The sequence below is a fragment of the Onychostoma macrolepis genome, chromosome 21, assembly GCF_012432095.1.
Source record: "Onychostoma macrolepis isolate SWU-2019 chromosome 21, ASM1243209v1, whole genome shotgun sequence".
NCBI classification, from domain to species: Eukaryota; Metazoa; Chordata; class Actinopteri; order Cypriniformes; family Cyprinidae; genus Onychostoma; species Onychostoma macrolepis.
The window spans coordinates 10467272-10485039 of record NC_081175.1 but is presented as its reverse complement, the minus strand read 5'-3'; the positions used below and the strand labels follow the sequence as shown (position 1 = coordinate 10485039).

The 17768-nt window shown below is 37.3% G+C and overlaps 3 protein-coding genes across 4 annotated transcripts in view; all 3 read left to right on the top strand.

Annotated features, from left to right (window-relative positions):
• Nucleotides 1–6965, top strand: part of ndst1b (N-deacetylase/N-sulfotransferase (heparan glucosaminyl) 1b) — an 80525-nt gene extending 73560 nt beyond the window's left edge. For both annotated transcript variants that reach the window (XM_058758767.1, XM_058758768.1), the window contains exons 12-16: nucleotides 100–274; nucleotides 1679–1849; nucleotides 1940–2049; nucleotides 2542–2644; nucleotides 4181–6965. In XM_058758767.1, the coding sequence (XP_058614750.1) occupies nucleotides 100–274; nucleotides 1679–1849; nucleotides 1940–2049; nucleotides 2542–2644; nucleotides 4181–4300 (679 nt within the window). In that variant the 3' untranslated portion in view covers nucleotides 4301–6965. The remainder of the gene's footprint in view (nucleotides 1–99; nucleotides 275–1678; nucleotides 1850–1939; nucleotides 2050–2541; nucleotides 2645–4180) is intronic.
• A 2903-nt stretch (nucleotides 6966–9868) lies between these two features.
• Nucleotides 9869–12791, top strand: rps14 (ribosomal protein S14). Its single transcript, XM_058757810.1, has 5 exons — nucleotides 9869–10020; nucleotides 10686–10836; nucleotides 12207–12368; nucleotides 12503–12579; nucleotides 12687–12791. Exons 2-5 carry the CDS (start codon nucleotides 10688–10690, stop codon nucleotides 12752–12754), a joined length of 456 nt encoding a protein of 151 aa, XP_058613793.1. The 5' UTR covers nucleotides 9869–10020; nucleotides 10686–10687; the 3' UTR covers nucleotides 12755–12791.
• Nucleotides 12792–14165: 1374 nt separating this feature from the next.
• Nucleotides 14166–16983, top strand: cd74b (CD74 molecule, major histocompatibility complex, class II invariant chain b). The gene is made up of 6 exons (XM_058757809.1): nucleotides 14166–14344; nucleotides 15051–15211; nucleotides 15338–15414; nucleotides 15629–15656; nucleotides 15745–15948; nucleotides 16532–16983. The coding sequence occupies exons 1-6, from the start codon at nucleotides 14265–14267 to the stop codon at nucleotides 16576–16578; spliced, it is 597 nt and encodes a 198-aa protein (XP_058613792.1). The 5' UTR covers nucleotides 14166–14264; the 3' UTR covers nucleotides 16579–16983.
• The last annotated feature ends 785 nt before the right edge of the window (nucleotides 16984–17768 follow it).

Sequence of the window (17768 nt, the reverse complement as noted above, 5' to 3'; positions counted from 1 at the left end):
TACAGGTGTTGACACATGTCCACCATCTGGTTTCCCTCAAAAGTGTGGACCAAATTTAATGAAATGCTAATTGTTTGCCTTTTTTTTTTTTAATGCTAGGTACATGGAGTATTTCCCTCTACCCTCCAACACTAGCTCAGATTTCTACTTTGAGAAAAGTGCCAACTACTTCGACTCCGAGGTTGCGGCCCGGCGAGCAGCTGCTCTTTTGCCCAAAGCCAAAATCATCACCATTCTTATCAACCCGGCCGACAGAGCCTATTCCTGGTATCAGGTCAGTATCTAACTGCTCATGTGTCATCCATTCACATCTAGGGTCAGTCAGGGCCATAATGCCTGCTCTGGACGGAAGATTAGATCAGATCAGCAAATGGGAAAAATATGTGATTTGGAAGGAATTGTAAACAGCATTGTTCTGCTGGGTCCGATAGGGCCCATATTTTATACTTTTGCATGTGGCTTTTTAATTTTTCCCAAAAGCCTTCTTATGTTAGTCAAGGTAAGTAGTTTTTGCAGCAACAAGATGCTATTTTATTATTTATATTTTATTTTCCATTTATATAGCATTTCAACTTCAACAGTGCTCTGAAAAAGTATGGCCCATGAAAAATGATGTCCTTTTTAAATGTGGACATTTTGATACTGTAACTATATTTGGAAGGTATGGATGGAAGAAGATTGTGTACACCCATACATTTAGCATCTTATACAAACTGTGTAATGGTTGACTACAAGAAATCATGCACATTTCTTCATGCAGAATTTCATTACTTCTGTGAATTTGGAGTGATTTGTAGCATGTATGGCCCACGTCAGGTCCCTCATAGCATCTTGATTTTGACTTCTAAAACTCAGTTTCTTTTTTCTGAAACATTCCTTTGTGGGTCTGCTTGCATGTGTTGATTCATGTTAAAATGTTTCCTCAGTTTTTTTTTTTTTTTTTACAGATGGCTTCATGTTCATCTCAAGCGTTATTTGATATAATTTGGAATTCATAGTTGCAGTTATGGTCGCAGTATACTGCCTTTTATTGATTAACATCTGTAAAATGTATTATCTGTATGTTCTAATACAGAAAAACAAAATACATGGCCTCTGCGTGTCCTTAAAAAGGCTTAAAATGTCATAATTTGAGGCCATGTCTTAAATATCGTGGTACGGACATATGTTAAGTATGTACCATATTAATCATGATTATCATACTTCAAAAGTTTGTGATTTTTAAATATGAACACTGCATGTTTAAAATTAAAAACACAGCGCCTATTGTGCTTTCTGCGGGCTCACAGTTTCAAGCTATGAAGACCGTACATTTATGCCAATTCATTGCATATGATCTAACTATTAATGAATAATGAAAGTTTACTTAATGGTAAACTTAATGGTGTTTTTGTGTTGTAGAGGTTTGTATTTTATCTTTATATGAGTCCTGATGTATTTTAGGGGTTTTTTTATATTTAAAAGTCCCACATATAATAAAAAAAAATGTTGGTTACACAATTTCTGTATGTGGCATTTAATTCAACATAAACTCTTCTTATCTCTGCTTACCCCATCACAGGAAAACGCTACCCTGAAATAAAATGCACTTCATGGGGTTTACTTACTTTTTCACAGCACTGTATTTTATCACGAAATTGTAAATATTAATTGTCTTAATTAATTGGCTGTTTTCCAGCACCAAAGGGCTCATGATGATCCTGTGGCTCAGAAATATACATTCCATGATGTCATCACTGCTGGGCGGGATGCGCCCATCAAACTGAGGGTCCTGCAGAGCCGTTGTCTAGTCCCCGGACTTTACGCCACACACTTACAGCGCTGGCTCACACACTATCACCCCAGTCAGGTATTGAGCTGAGTTCATGCGTGTCCATAGATGTGCTGTGCAATTTAGGATGTTTCTATGATTTACATTAACTGGTTTGTTTCTGTTCAGATCCTGGTCCTGGATGGACAGATGCTGAGGACAGAACCAGCTTCAGTGATGGACAAAATCCAGAAGTTTCTAGGCCTGACAAACACGCTCAACTACCACAAGATCCTTGCGTAAGAAGCTTGTGCTCAAAAGTTTCTCGTTTGTCTTTTATGATTGACAATTAAAAGTCATTAATATACAATACATTATTGAGCACCTGGAGTGTTTGGTTTAGAGCCGCTTTGATGTGTTTCACAGTAGTCTTCTCGTCCTGATGGATCCCCTTAGTCTGACAGGTTCACAAGAGTGCTTGTTAATTCTTTGCTTTCTCTACCACCTCATGTAAACTCATTCACCCCCCTTCCACTTGTCTCTCTTTCTCTCTCTATCTATCCTCTGTCTCATTCTGTGTCTCATGCTGTACCACATAATCTCATAAGCAGTAACATCTGTCAGCCACATCTCCCACTGGACAATGAAGATGGTTTGTCCTGTGGCAGCCTCTCAGGAGGCCTTGCTGTGCACCATCTGTTTGTTATGTTCCCGTTTGATTAGGCTGATGTTGAAACATTGCCCTGTTTTTGCTGCCTGTCCTTCATTTTGTCCCTTCCTTCCTGCTGCAGGTTCGATCCGAAGAAGGGCTTCTGGTGCCAGCTGCTAGATGGAGGGAAGACCAAATGCCTGGGGAAGAGTAAAGGGAGGAGATATCCTGACATGGACGTTGATGTGAGATTATGATTCTGGTTCATATTCCTGTTTCAGTTAAAAACATTCCTGTCTTTTGAGGGTTATTTGGCATTACAATGAGTGTTGGAAGACAAAGGGGAAAAGGAAGCTTGTTCAGACATTTTTGTTATATTTGACTCAAATCCCTTCAGTTTTCATAATCTCAGAAGCAAAAACTGCATGAAATCAGGAAACATTTCTTATTATCAGTGTGGAAAACAGTTCCACATGTATTTGATGAACACATTTATTTGAAATAGAATTATGTAACCGTGTAAATGTCTTTACTGTGTCTTTGATCAATTTAATGTGCCCTTGCTGTATAAAACAATTATTTCTATCATAAAAAAAGTCATACTGACCCCAAACATTTAAACACTATTCTAAATGTCTATACAGTATGTCCTGTTGAATATTTAATTTTTCTCAGAGAGGTGTGTCCAAAGAAGTTTGTGTTTACATAATATATACATATAAATACACACACATACATGTATATATTTAAGAAGTATTTTTGTGTGTGTGTGTGTATATTTATGTGTGTATGTATATAGTGTGTGCATGTACACTATATATCCCCCAAAATATATAGCCTATTTTGCCAAATTCTTGTTACTTCATGGTCATTCAGACTGGTGTATTTTCTACAAGGGCACAACTTCAGTCAGATCTTTTAACAGACTATGATAAAGAGAGGCTCAGTTGGATGCTGAGGACCTTGATGTTACCTTGAGGCTTCTTGGCAGACACATCAAAGTTAATGAGGGGTGAAAGAACAGGCTGATGTGTCGTGGCTTTGCAGACGCAGTCGCAGTAGCAGCACTCCTGAGAGAAAGAGCTGTACACAGAGCGGGACACTGTCATTTAGCACACACATTCACAGCAGTGGCTTAAGGTTCATGACCTTTTCTAGGCCAGAGGTGTTTGGTCTAATATCCAGTCAAAAATATTTAGCTGTTTAACATGAGGATATAAGCCAGGTTGGTGGTGGTGATGATGATGATGTTTTAATGAATGAAGATTTAATGCTTTAGAAAATTAGTATTTCATGACATTGCCTAGTGGTTAGTGCTTTGATGTGCATTTCCTTTCCATTCTATACTTTTCCTGTCAACAAGTGACAGAAGGTCAAAAATAATTATAGAAAATGCACTTTAATTGAAATAATCATTCAATACAAAATACAAATGTTTTCATGTGCTCAGTAAAAAAAAAAAGATCTGTCTATAATGATTTTCAGGTTATTGCTTATATTGACATTCTATACTATTTAGTATAAGTAAATTAAAAATAAAATGATAACTCCTACTATTGAATTTGAACATCGCATCATTATAATGTGTGAAAAAAAAATTCTGATATATAGATTTGCTAAAGATTTAACTGTTTTATTAAATTTGATTTAAATTGATGTTAAAGTGTTTTTAAAAATCCATTTTAAGTGCGCATTAGATGATAGTCAAGTCACTTTGGATAAAAGGGTCTGCTAAATGACTATATTTGCAGAAAAACTGACACCATCCTCTTCCTCCACAGTCCCGGACCTTCCTGAGAGAGTATTACCATGAGCACAACATTGAGCTCTCCAAGCTGCTGTACAAAATGGGCCAGCCGCTGCCTAGCTGGCTTAGGGAGGAGTTGCTCCACAGCAGGTAACCTGAAGAGGGGGGTGGGGACACACTGGTCAGACTCGGACACCCCTCCTTCTGCTCTTGAGGGGACTCGCCCTCTTGTCCACCCCTGTAAGCCGCCGGCCACAGTGGTTGGTCAAGTCTCCTCCAGCGGCTTTGTGGACCTTCAGTTCGGAGAACTGAGCTTCTAGAGGACAAGACAGAGAGGTAGAGAAAGATGCCCTTAGGTGTGCTAGTGGCTCTGTTCCGTTTTGGAGAACAGTGATGTGCCCAGGACATAGCCCTGGGGTACACCCGCTACAATCCTTGGCTTGAACATGGGATCACAACGGGAGGCTTCCAAAAGACATTCTACTTGTGTCTGGTGTGTTGAAGTACCAGGAAGACATAATGTCAGAACAAATGGACATGCAATATGGGAGAGGAGGGCACATATTTCTTTTGAGCTGTAGGACATACACAAGTCCGCAACAGATTAATAAGTGCCAGGGTGGTACCTTAAAGTCAGACTTTCTTTGTTTTCTTGGTTAAATATTCTTTTTAACACTCATTTCATGTGTTGTGTTCCATAACACAAGGCTGTTCGCCTTGTAGTTTCATTCTTCTGTTTTAAACGGTTTTTATTTCATAGGATATTAAGCCCATTCATTACAGCTGCACCCTCCGGGCTTAAAATGTGACATTTAAAGGTGAAATTTCATTACGATGTATTTATGGCTATTAGTTCCGAATCCACAGGACAGCTTAATAATGCGTGATAAATTGTGGTACTAAAACACAGATAAGCTACATCCATAATCAATGTGACTGTAAATATGAAACTGTAAAAAAGCTGGGTATGTTTTTGGCCCGTTATATGTGCAGTAACTGCCTTAATGCAACTTTATCAAGCCAATTACGGTTAAATTCACTAAAGTATACAAGCTGATGTGTTTTGACAGGCCTCAAGGGGGTGATCTTTTTAATCTTAATTCGAATGATGAATGTCGAGAACTGGACCCATGTGTTATTTTGGCACTATATCACAAATCTCACTGGAGCGTTAAGTAAGGGTATTGCAGTTTTAATAGTGATCCATAAAACCTGTCCGCCAATAATCCTTTTATCACCTTTTTATCTTGTTTTAATGAATGTTTTACCCTTTTTCAGTTTTTATGTGATTTGTTTAGCATATCACAACATCTAATCACTTTTCATTCAGGGTTGTCATCAGAATGTGTCCAGGAATGTATTGCCTTTGCCAGGAGACCATTTTAAAAGGCCATTTTATATGACTTGTGTTCTGTGGGAACTGTTGACTGCTACTGAACCGTATGAATTACACCCATGAATGTAAGCAAGGATGCTATATAATAGACACGATGCCTTTTCAGTGGCAGGCAGGGCGATCCACGGAAAGCTCCACAAAGCCCCTTAACCCAGTCACTGGGGCTGAATTAAACCACTGCGCTAATGGATTTAATTTCTCTTGCTGCTGAAATGAGAAGTCATGAAACAAACCCAAATCTCATTTTATGTATAACACAAAATTAGTTGGATTTAATTTTGTTCCCTTCTGTTTTTTCATTCGTTTTTGAAAGGTTTTTGTGCACCTTCTTTCGTACTTCCATGCACAATTACATGAGACTCACTTCACGCAGCATATATCGGTCTCCTCAAACAGCTGTGTGCCTCTGCAGTCATTTGGCGTTTCGATTCAAGTGCATCCTTTGGTCAAGCATTTTCATCATAACACTTGTGAGTTCTGGAAAAACAAGGCACCAAAAAGTACAAATTGAACTATGTTTGATGATTAATCACCCCTGATATTCCCTGCTTTAGGATGGACACTTGGGAAGGGGTTTGGCAATATTACAGATGGAGAACTGACAGTATCTCAAGAGCGTTTATTTTCTATAATACAGATTTTATTTGTAAAAATTGTACAACCTTTAATTTTCTTCATTGACCTCAAAGTGTGATGCTTGAGAAGCACAATGTTTGTGTTGTTGACCAAGGAGTGGAAAAGCGTACAATGCATATCTTGTGTGCAAGGATATCACTTCACACACAGATGTTTGCACCAGTCCACAGGAAGACTTTTGGGTCCACAGAGCATTTTGTATTACCAGAAACTTTTACAGTTAGTTTTACTTGGTTTTGGTTTAAACGTAAGTAGTTTACAATTGTGTGCGGTACAGAACCATGCACCTGACATGCTGCTCTCGGATTTGTCATAATCACACGCATAACCACCTTCTTTTTATTGATATTATCATTTAGTATTCCTGCTCCCAAGCCGACAACTGACATCTAATAATGCAATATTGTGTTTCCTGGTAAAATGGGAAGATTTGCACCAAGCACAAAATTGTTTAAATAAAATGTGTCGCTGTGTACAGAGCCCATTTATTTTGAGTGAATGGAACAGAGAGCTATTATAAAATATGAATGAACTGGTTATGAAATTTTTTTTTTTTTTTAAGATCAACCACACTCACACAGACATGCAAAGAGTACCCATGACTTTCACACTGCCAATATTGTGCTTTCTGTATCATAATGTAGGGTATGAATAGATAGAATAAAATAACTGTAAGGAAATAATCATCTGGACTGTACAATCAAACCTACCGTTGTTAATATTTTTTATTGTTGGTAGCCAATATTTTTGTGATTAATTTGCAAATAAAGAAACCACTGTCTTTTTAGTTCTCTGTCTTTATTAAGTACACATGTATTATTTCAGTGGGTAAATAATACACACACGTATGTGTGTTCTGTACACATATGTACACATATGACATTTAATATATGAAAAAATATGTATGTTTGACTTTAATTTACTAGATATTGCAATGCAAAAAACATCTTTATATAATAATACCAGTTAATATAAATATTGTGATTATCACCACTATTTTCATAAGCTGCTCAAGTCACATCTATATTAAATATTTAATCCTGTAATTCATATATGTTATGTTTTTAATGTTTATGGTGATGCATGAAATTAACATGCATCACCATAAACTTTATAATATAATTGCTTTTCAAATAAAAAATTTTAATTGAAATTTATTTCTATTGTTATTTCAGGTAGACATTCATTTATTTTTTAAATGTTTATTTTACATTGTCATTTTTCCTAGCACAGAAGATTTTGAACTACATTCTTAAAAGAGGCATCTTTCCATACAGATTAGCAGCATGATCCTTGCCCCATGAAACATTGGAGTGTCACTGGTTGGTTTGATATTTATAACAAACATAAACTACAGCTGCATCTCAATCTGTCAGCGGCAGGGCATCTGTGAGCATGGCTTGCATCCACATCACACACTCATCAAAGCAGAGTGCATATTGGCCAGAGCCGTACACTCCATCATTCTGACACTGTCAATGAGCCGCTACATTAACCACAGACTGTTCATTTACATTTGGAAGGCTGAACACCCTTAGTATAGCCACAGTATATGGCCTGTGTGGGTTGTTTTAGCAGGTGAACAGGCGATATACAGTGCCTTGCGAAAATATTCATACCCCTTAATTTTTTCACGTTATGTTGCTGCCTTGTTAAACTGCTTTAAATTACTTTTTTCCCCCACATCAATTGAGTCCATACACCATATTGACAAAGCAAAAACAGAATTGTCCCAACTTTGTAAATTTATTAAACATAAAAAACTGAAATAAGTATTCATACCATTAACAAAATTTTTAGCAAGCTTTGCACATCAGCATTTGGAAAAATTGTCTGCCATTCTTCTCCTCACCTCTTCACCTCTCAAGCTCTGTCAGGTTGGATGGGGGCAAACACACATTTTCAGGTTTCTCCAGAAATATTTGATTGGGTTCAAGCCCAGGCTGTTGCTGGGCCACTCAAGGACATACACAGAGTTGACCACTCTTGCTGTGTGGTTAGGGTCATTGTCCTGTCTCTCCAGTCTGAGGTTCTGAATGCTCTGGACTCCGTTTTCATTAAGGCTATCTCAATATTTTGGTGCACTGAGCTTTTCTTCTTCTCTGATGAGTCCCTCAGTCCCTGCCGCTGAAAAACAGCCCCACAGCATGAGGCTGCTACCAGCACACTTTATTTTTGGGATGGTACTCTGCAGGTGATGAGCAGAGCTGGTTTCCTTCAAAGATGATGCTTGGTATTAAGGTTCATCAGACCAGAGAATCTTGTTTCTCACAGTCTGAGGGTCCTTTAGGTGTTTTTTTGCAAGTTCCAAGTGTGTTTTTATGCGTCTTCACTGAGGAGAGGATTGAGTTTGGCCACACCGTCATAAAGCCCAGATCGGTGGAGTGTTGCAGTAATGTTTGTCCTTCTGTAAGTTTCTCCTATCTCCACATATGATCATGGAGCTCAACTAGAGTGACCTTCAGGTTCTAGGTCACCACTCTAACCAAAGCCCTTCTCCATCAGTTGCTCAGTTTGGCCAGGAGGCCAGCTCTAGGAAGAGTCCTGGTTGTTTCAAACTTCTTCCATTAAGGGTAACAGAGACTACATGCTTCTGTGACCCTTCAGTGAAGCAGATTTTTTTTCTGAACACTTCCCCAGATGTGTGACTTGACGCAAACCTGTTTCTGAGCGCTACAGGCAGTTCTTTTGACCTCAGGGCTTTGCTCTAATATGCATTTTCTGCTGTTAGATCATTTATTAAGACGTGTGTGCATTTCCAAATGATACCCATTCAACTGAATTTGCCACAGGTTAACTTCACTCAAAGTGTAGTAACATCTACAAGCAATATGAATACTCCTGAGCTAAATTTCAACTGTCCCAGATAAGGGTATAAATACTTATGCAATGGAATCATTTACGTTTTTTATGTTGAATAAATTTGCAAAGATATTAAAAACCTATTTTTTGCTTTACTATTATAGTGTATGTTGATGTGGGGAAAAAAGTAATTTAAAGCAGTTTAAGGCAGAAACATAACAAAACGGAAAGAAAAAAACACGAAGGGGTATGAACACTTTTGCAAAGCACTGTAGGTGCATACACTGTCCTAAAATACATTTGCCAATGAAGTCTCTTGTTATTGAGGTATAGACAATACAGAAAAATGATAACGTAGCCTGTGGATATTGAAATCTTACTGTTGTTAGATATATTTTTACCTGGAGTACAATCTTCTGGGTATCGTGTTTCAAAAACAGCATAATATATGATATGGAAAAAAGAAATAGAAAAACAAAATCTGTCTTGCTGCTGGCAAACAGTTTTTCTGTTACCCCCTTAAGAAAATCACATGAAAATTATTAACAAACAACGTAAGTTTTACACACAAACGTACTATACAAATAAATGTATATAGTATAAATGCAACAGCAAACTCATATACTGTACTATAGATTGAAATATTTTTTTCTTATTGCATGTTTTTAAATTATTGGTATTCATTACAGCTGTAATAAAGTCATGTTTTTATCTGCGGTGTTGCATGTGGAAACGTACAAAATACAAAATGACAAATTTTCACCGGACAAATCAAAGATAAAAGCAGTAAATGGGATAAGAGTGAATGACTTAAGTAATCAACCTTGAAGAAATAAAACAATATATAGAAAAACATTGTACATATTAAATACAGAGGTTATGTTTTAAACAAGTGGGAAATGGTAAAAGAACATACAGGTTCAGAGGACTTTTATTATATGTACACACACTATCACTTCCACTTGTGGAAGTTGAACTTTCAACCCGGCAGCGTTTTCTCCTTCCTTTCCTGTTTCGGCCTCGATCAGAGACACACATAGGTAAGGCATTATAGTTTCAATCCACTAAAATCCTACCTTTATAAAGATTGTTACATATAAAAGTGAACTTCAGTAACGTTCCATAACACCTCACGCACCAAAAGAACGTGATATTACTCCCATAAATAGTGTTAAGTGTAGTATTTTAGTCGGATACTCAGTGTTGCTCTAGCGGGGGTCTGCTCCATATTGGTCTCGCTAGCGCAGCTGCATGAGCCGCGAAACTTACCTATATTCAGAGCAGATACGCTGCGCTGCGATTAAGTTTGTGTGAGAAATGTGGTCAGTTTTTCGTCTAAATCTTGGTTAAAAATATCCTCAACGTTTTATGAATGAACTTGAGCTAATGATAATGTAGATTTGTAAACCCCCATTTGGCTTCTAAAGGAATATTGTCAAGGAAACCGTGGGCTTTTTTTTTATTGATTTATTCGGTGTTTCTGTCCGCAGTTTACACTGAATTAAGTCTAGTTTATAACTGTGGCTTGGTAGTTTAAACGCTTAGTTGCACTCCAGCATGTTTACAAGAAGATGCTAGTCCTATGTTCAGTATAATGGTTTAAAACAGCATGTTAAAAAGTTAAATCTGTTTAATTTTAAATTATCATTAGTCCCTAGATGATTTTCATATGAAGTTGACCCAACTGTTGAATGTTGTTTTTCAGCAATGGCACCTCGCAAGGGTAAGGAAAAGAAGGAAGAGCAGGTCATCAGCCTGGGACCTCAGGTTGCCGAAGGCGAGAATGTGTTTGGAGTCTGTCACATCTTTGCATCCTTCAACGACACCTTCGTCCATGTCACTGACCTCTCTGGCAAGTAGGTACCGCAAGAACATGGAGAAAAATCTCAATGCACATGAAAAGCACAAATACCAGCAACACAAATGAAGTGAGACTTTTAATTTGCACAGTAAAGTGTCAGATACTACATTGATTTCAATTCAAATTTTGCCCTAATTTCTCATCCTGCATTTTTCCGTGTTGCTCTAATGTTTATAGTGTTTCATTCCAAACCTGTGATTTTCATTTTCACCACAAAATATTTCTTTAAGTTTTCCTCCAAAATCGTAAAATAGTTTGTATTTGTGTACTTTGTGTGATGACCAAACTAAAATGTAAGTTGGTATATAGTGTAACCATGTCCGCCCTCTCTTTCATTGAACTTTGGAAGTTTTCCCATAAAGATTTTTTAAAAAGTCATCTTTTAAGAGTTATAATCCATGCACAAAACCAACCAGCTACGAGGTGAACCACAGCTTTACAAAAATAGTGATTTGGATCACAAAAGTATTTGAAAATCAGATGAAAAGACAGAGTTATAAGAATGTATACTTGTAAACTGTAAACACGTCATGTCCCTTTAAGTAGTGTAAAAGGTACAATGAAATTAAAACAAATAAAAAATATTGATATAAAGTTGCTAGTTATGTCTATAGAAAAGTTTTTTTTATTTTTATAAATGTGTGTGTATACAAATTTAGTTTTGGGAGCATATGGAGATTGTCTTTCATAGTACTTCATGGGTGTGGGCGAGTTCTGAAATGATTTTGCATGATTTGCTTGTCGGGATTCTGATTGGATGTTTTTTGGCAGAATCATGGGTAATGTAGTTTATCCCCAGGAGTTCCACTCTTGGAGGGCCGGAGCCCTGCAGAGTTCAGATGCAACCCTAATTAAACACACCTGAACCAGCTAATCAGATCCTTCAGGCTTATTTGAAAACTACATGGTTTGTGTGTTGGAACCAACCCCTGCCCTATAGAGAAAATAAATGGGATTTTTACTTCTGGACCTACTGTTGCACTACATTCACTAATCATTCCTATCCCTTCTCTGTGGTTATCTAATTGAATGTGGCTATTAGATGCATCATATCAGGTTTTACATCAACGACTTTTGCATACGAGATGCATAACATGTAATTTCCACATTTTAACATTTAATTTTAGAAGGAAAAAAAGGCTATCAACAACTAAACTTTTAGTTTCTGCAAGTTGTACTGTCAGTTTTATTTCTTGGAGTAATTTAAGTGTAAATAATGCCCAAGATTTTCTTAAATGCACTTCCGTTTAATAATAAAAAAAAAAAGACTTATTCGGGTGAACATTCTTTTCAGGTGATGTTTGTCATTTCACATTCGTATGGTGATCATCTTCTGAATGAGTTTGTGTTCCTCTTGATCTTCAGAGAAACAATCTGCCGTGTTACTGGTGGGATGAAGGTGAAAGCCGACAGAGACGAGTCCTCTCCTTATGCTGCTATGTTGGCAGCTCAGGATGTGGCTCAGAGGTGTAAGGAGCTGGGGATCACCGCTCTGCACATCAAACTGAGGGCCACTGGTGGAAACAGGTGAGATCCTGAATGCACAACACATTTACAGACAAGGACTCAATATCATGATCATGACACTGGGTATGAGTTTGAGGAGAACGAATGAGCTTGCATCATGATTTACTTTTATTTTTTTCTCCCCCTCTCTTAAGAACCAAGACACCTGGACCAGGGGCACAGTCTGCCCTCAGGGCTCTGGCTCGTTCTGGCATGAAGATTGGCCGTATCGGTATGTTAGCATTAGCACTAGCGCTGCCATCGAATGATGCCTAATGTCTGTTCAGTGCAAACTTGTTTTTATGAGGAAGTCTCATTCACTTTCATTTTCTTCTACAGAGGACGTCACCCCCATTCCATCGGACAGCACCCGCAGAAAGGGAGGTCGCCGTGGACGTCGTCTGTAAACTATTGGATTTTTTCAGAATAAAACGTCAAATAATACTTTAGCCTCCTGTCTTTATTGAAATGATTTCTTATGATAGCAGTACCAAAGGCTTAGATTCTCGACTGTTCGGCTGCCTAAGCTGGTTACATGTCTAACATGTTTGATGTATCTGATGTGTTTTCATTTATTTTAAAACCAAATGAATGAATGAATGAATGCTAGGGGAATACCAAGAAAACATCCTCATTCAGATTATACCAGAACAAATAATTTCCTCGTTGAAGAATTTCAACCTGTGCAGACACTGAAGTCAATTTTAGTTGATTATTGACAAGTTGTTTAAAAGGAAAATGCTTAAAAGTATTGTAAACAGATCTAATATGGGGGTAGTCGTGGCCTAATGGTTAGGGAGTCGGGCTTGTCACCTGAAGGTTGCTGGTTCGATTCCCGCACCTGCAGGAATTGAAGGTGGGGATTGTGAATGAACAGCACTCTCCCCGGGCGCTGGAGTAAGGCTGCCCACTGCTCTGGGTGCGTGTTCACTGTGTGTTTGTGTTTGTGTGTGTGTGTGTGTGTGTGTGTTCACTAGTCACTGCTGTGTGTGTGCACTTGGATGGGTTAAATGCAGAGCACCATTTCGAGTATGGGTCACCATACTTGACAATACGTCACGACTGACTTAACTAACTTTTGTCTCATTTATGGTTCTATAAACTAGAATTTCATAAGCTGTCATTCAGTTTTGGAGCATTTTATTTCATGTTGAGTAAGATAATTGAAAGTGAAAGCATTGCACTTCATAGGGATAGTTAGCCCAAAAATGAAAAAAACAGATTAAAGAAATTTCAAAAGTGTGTTTAATCAAACAGCCATTGAACTTCCATAGTCATTTTTTCAATGGCTACCATCAATTGTTTGGTTATCAATATTTTTTAGAATAACTATTAAATAAATGAATACAGGTTTGGAGAAACTTGAGAGTAAATGATGATGGGGGCGGTGGAGTGGATTGAGATATTCCTTTAATATGTATTTTTAGTATTAGGGAAAGAATCGTGATGCATTCTTTGTTATTTTTACTGAGGAAAAAAAGTTAGATATTACAAATGTTCAGCAAGTATTTCAATATTCGTGCAAAGGTTACCATGGTAGCAGGCCACTCGAGGTCTTTTGTTACATTAACAACAAAACTCATTGTTCATCACTTTGGTGCGCATTTATATTTGAGAAGTAGGCTATATTACAAATGTCTTGTTTAAAAGCATTTTAGATTTTTAAAAGACAACGCACTGATAAGATTAACAGGTGAAACTTGCGGAAACAGTACGTTCCAGTTCACTTTTGTCTGACAACTGATGATGCAGTCCGTCTTAACCAATTAAATAATAAACTCGCTCTGCTCCAGACACTTTCATCCGAGTGTCGCTGCTGGACTCTCAGTTCTCATATTTTCATATTAGAGCTCTGTTCCAAAAGCCCCTTGAGCAAACTGACTAAATTTTGAGAAGTTTTTCTTACTATTGATCAGAATGTCCACCGACGGAAACGAGGCACCACTTATCAGAGCTTCAAGCGAGCAAACTTCAATCAACATGGGAACTCAGGGAAGGTGAGGAAACATAGAAACTTTTTTTTTATTATTGTTTTATAGATAAATCTGATTTTTTCCCCCACTTATGCATATGTTAAATGCAGGTAAACGGAAAGTGGTTGAGTGTAAAGATCTGTTTTGTGTGATTTCTTCAATAATTAGGCAGAAAAATGTGTACTGTGTGACTTGTATAATATATAACTATATATTTAGTCATCACTGTTAGTGTTTCATTTAAAAACTAAACTAAAATAATACATTTTAATCAAAATTATGTATTGTATATAATATGAAATATGTTTGTGCAAACTGCGTATATGCTTCCATTTTAAATGATCACACATCATCACATATCACACATCACATTACATATCTGATTAATAATTCAGTACAGATTAAAATACCAGACACACGCTTTTAAGAGCTCGGAATATTTTACAACTACTTTTAATGTAAACCAAAATGTAATATCAAACTTTTCTGTCCTTTTTAGGACACACAACAGTTTTGAAAAGATGACTTAAAAAGTCAATTGTTAGTTTTTTTCTTCTTCCGCACTCATTTGAATGCAGTGGTATATGTTAATTTTTATTTATTTATTTTTATTTTATTTTTTTGCCACCAAAATTTCACTCATTTGAATACACTGGTCTATGTTTTTTTTTTTTTTTTTGGCCACCAACATTTCACTCATTTGAATACACTGGTCTATGTTTCCTAACAGATCTAACAATCAGGCCTTGAAGGTGGCAGGAGTGACTCTGCTGGCTGGCATTCTGATCGCAGGTCAGGCCTTCACCGCCTACATGGCATACGGCCAGAAGCAGCAGCTCAACACCCTGGAGAGACGCAGCGACCGCCTGCAGGAGATCAGCCGCAAGTCTGGTCAGCGAATATTTATTTCATGGGCTTCTCGTCATACTACCTTTTAAATCACCCTTAACCCATTACCACAGATGTCCTCTAATGAAAGCATAATAATACAGACTTTCTTCCTCTTTTTTTGTGCAGTAATGCGTGCCCCCTTGCAAATGCATCTCCCCATGAGCTCCCTCGCTCTGACATATGAGGATGAGCCCAAGGAGAAGGTAAAACTCATTTCCAACCCTCTTGAATGTGTTTTAATGTGGGCTGGCAGCCACTTGATGTCAGGACTGAGTCAGAAAACTAACTGGTTTTGCTTTAGAAATGAAGAACATCAAAACAGGAAGAGATAAATGAAAAATATTAAATATGGAATATGTAAATCCTGCTTTCTCATCTCATTCATGCATTTATTTGCCATTATGCTCTATTTTTCAGGATTCCTCCTCCAAAAATCCCAAACCAGGTATCAAGATCTTACTGTTTTGAATCAAATGATTTCTCAGCAGTTATTTCTCTTTTGCTCACACATATATGTATTTTCTGTTCCATAGAGCTCACCCAGTGCCAGAAGGAGACTTCTGGGGAGGTCAAGAGTCTCCTGCCATCTTTCCGCCCCAAGTGTGACAAGAACGGAGACTATCTGGCTCAGCAGTGCTGGGACAAGACTGACTTTTGCTGGTGTGTGGACAAGAACGGCGTTGAGATTCCTGATTCCCTGACCAATGGCACTGCTAAGTGTCAGGGCTTCGATACCGGTATGAACTGAATATCTGTCTTACAAAAGGCCATGGAAGCTGAATTATTCTGTGACGTACATGACCAACTCACAATAATTATATTAAGATCAAGAGCAGCAAATGTGCTACATATTCAGAAATAAATACAGCTTTCCTTTTATTGTATCACATAATTTAAAGCAACTGTATGTAAGTTTTTTAAAGCGAATGGCTGCTGTTTCTTTCCCACACTTCTCAGATTTCTGTTTTGGGAGTATTTAAGTTTGGAGAGCAGGTACAAAATTCTGCAAAAAAAAGGGCAGGTTTCTTTACAGCAGCAAATACGACCTTAAGAGGTCTCCAGATACACAAAAATGCATACAGTTGCTTTAAAGAACTTAAATATTCAACAATTGTTAGTAATTTATTTTTTTTTTTGTCATTTTCCAATTAGAGTAATGTTGGCATGCCCCTATATGACTGTTTTTGTCATGAGTTACTGCCTTCATCTTCATGAATGCAGTCACCTGACTTGCAGATTGTTTTCATTTTAAATGTAGTCAATGGTGTTATATGATACATAACTCTAATATAAATCCATCTTCACTGTTTCTTATTTTAGCTGATGCAATGATGGCAGTGCCTCTTTTGGGAAAAGATGGCCATTGAAGAGGAGCAGTGAAGAGCAGTTCAATATAAATATCATTTTCTGGTGTCTTTGACTTTAACAGTTCGACTTTCACATTTATGCTTGGTTTGAGGTAAACAGCTTCATTTAGTCAGTTAAGATATTTTGCTGTCACAATAGTGGAAATCTAAAATAAAGTTAATTGTTTTGTATTGCACTGGTAATTATTACAGACTATAGTAGATTCAGCAGTGTTGACCTTTTATGAAAAACTCTCTTGATGGAACTGTACTATTGCTTACTATTGCTTTTTGTAGACTAACCTTTAATGTCTTTTTATTTTGAGTGTAAAATGGATCAAGAGAGACAAGTAATATATAGAAGGATAGCTGAAATTGTATGATGGATAGCTAATGAAGATGGACAATAAAATTAATTACTAACTACTTGTGTGCACTGTGTCTGATTTAGACAAATCCCTGTAACTTTAAAGTCGAGATGCCTGCAGAAAACCTGAATCTGTCTCTGTCCAGACTACCATCTTTGTACTGTTTTGTTATCGGTCACTATCTGATGAGTGTACAGACCATTCTTTGATATGTCATTCACAGTACTTTCCACAATTGTTTATTATTTTTCCTAACACTTGCTATCATTTTAGAAAACCACTTATCTGTTTTTCAAAAGATAACTTCTCTTATCTACCACTTTTCAGGACCCAAGGTTGCAGAGGCATTTTAGGATTTTAATGAAAAACTTTTACACACTTCCTTCTATTCTCTATTCATAAGTGCAGTCACGCAAGTCATAAGGCCTACACAGTCAGACAGTCTGGCCTTAAGGCCTTCAAAATGCACCCAGCTCACATATGAGGCAAACTAACTTTCACAAACATGCAAAGTAACTTCTTCAATTGTTCTCTATAAGATAAATCATATATTTCATCAACTCCAGAGCAGAGACGGTGTTCACTATGCGCTCGGAGAGAATCTGAAGGATATACTTCCTGTTGATCTATGATCACTACATTAGAACATTCCATTTGCCTACTTCCCAAAATTTCAACAAATACAACATTTTCAAAAATTCTTGGAAAAACACATGCAATGAATGTAAAAGACTCTATCCAAAAAAATATATATAATCACACATGACGGCAATGATATTAGAAGACATGCCAAAGAAAACCTTTACTCGCAAAGGAAAGAATTCCTATTATTCAAAACTATTC

Bases quoted from the DNA above. Each gene is read 5' to 3' on its own strand.
- rps14 (XM_058757810.1), top strand. From the start codon at position 10,688: ATGGCACCTCGCAAGGGTAAGGAAAAGAAGGAAGAGCAGGTCATCAGC. The intron at 12,369-12,502 runs GTGAGATCCTGA...CCCTCTCTTAAG, and splicing joins AGGGCCACTGGTGGAAACAG to AACCAAGACACCTGGACCAG. The intron at 12,580-12,686 runs GTATGTTAGCAT...TTTCTTCTACAG, and splicing joins CATGAAGATTGGCCGTATCG to AGGACGTCACCCCCATTCCA.
- cd74b (XM_058757809.1), top strand. From the start codon at position 14,265: ATGTCCACCGACGGAAACGAGGCACCACTTATCAGAGCTTCAAGCGAG. The intron at 15,415-15,628 runs GTAAAACTCATT...TCTATTTTTCAG, and splicing joins AGGATGAGCCCAAGGAGAAG to GATTCCTCCTCCAAAAATCC. The intron at 15,949-16,531 runs GTATGAACTGAA...TTCTTATTTTAG, and splicing joins GTGTCAGGGCTTCGATACCG to CTGATGCAATGATGGCAGTG.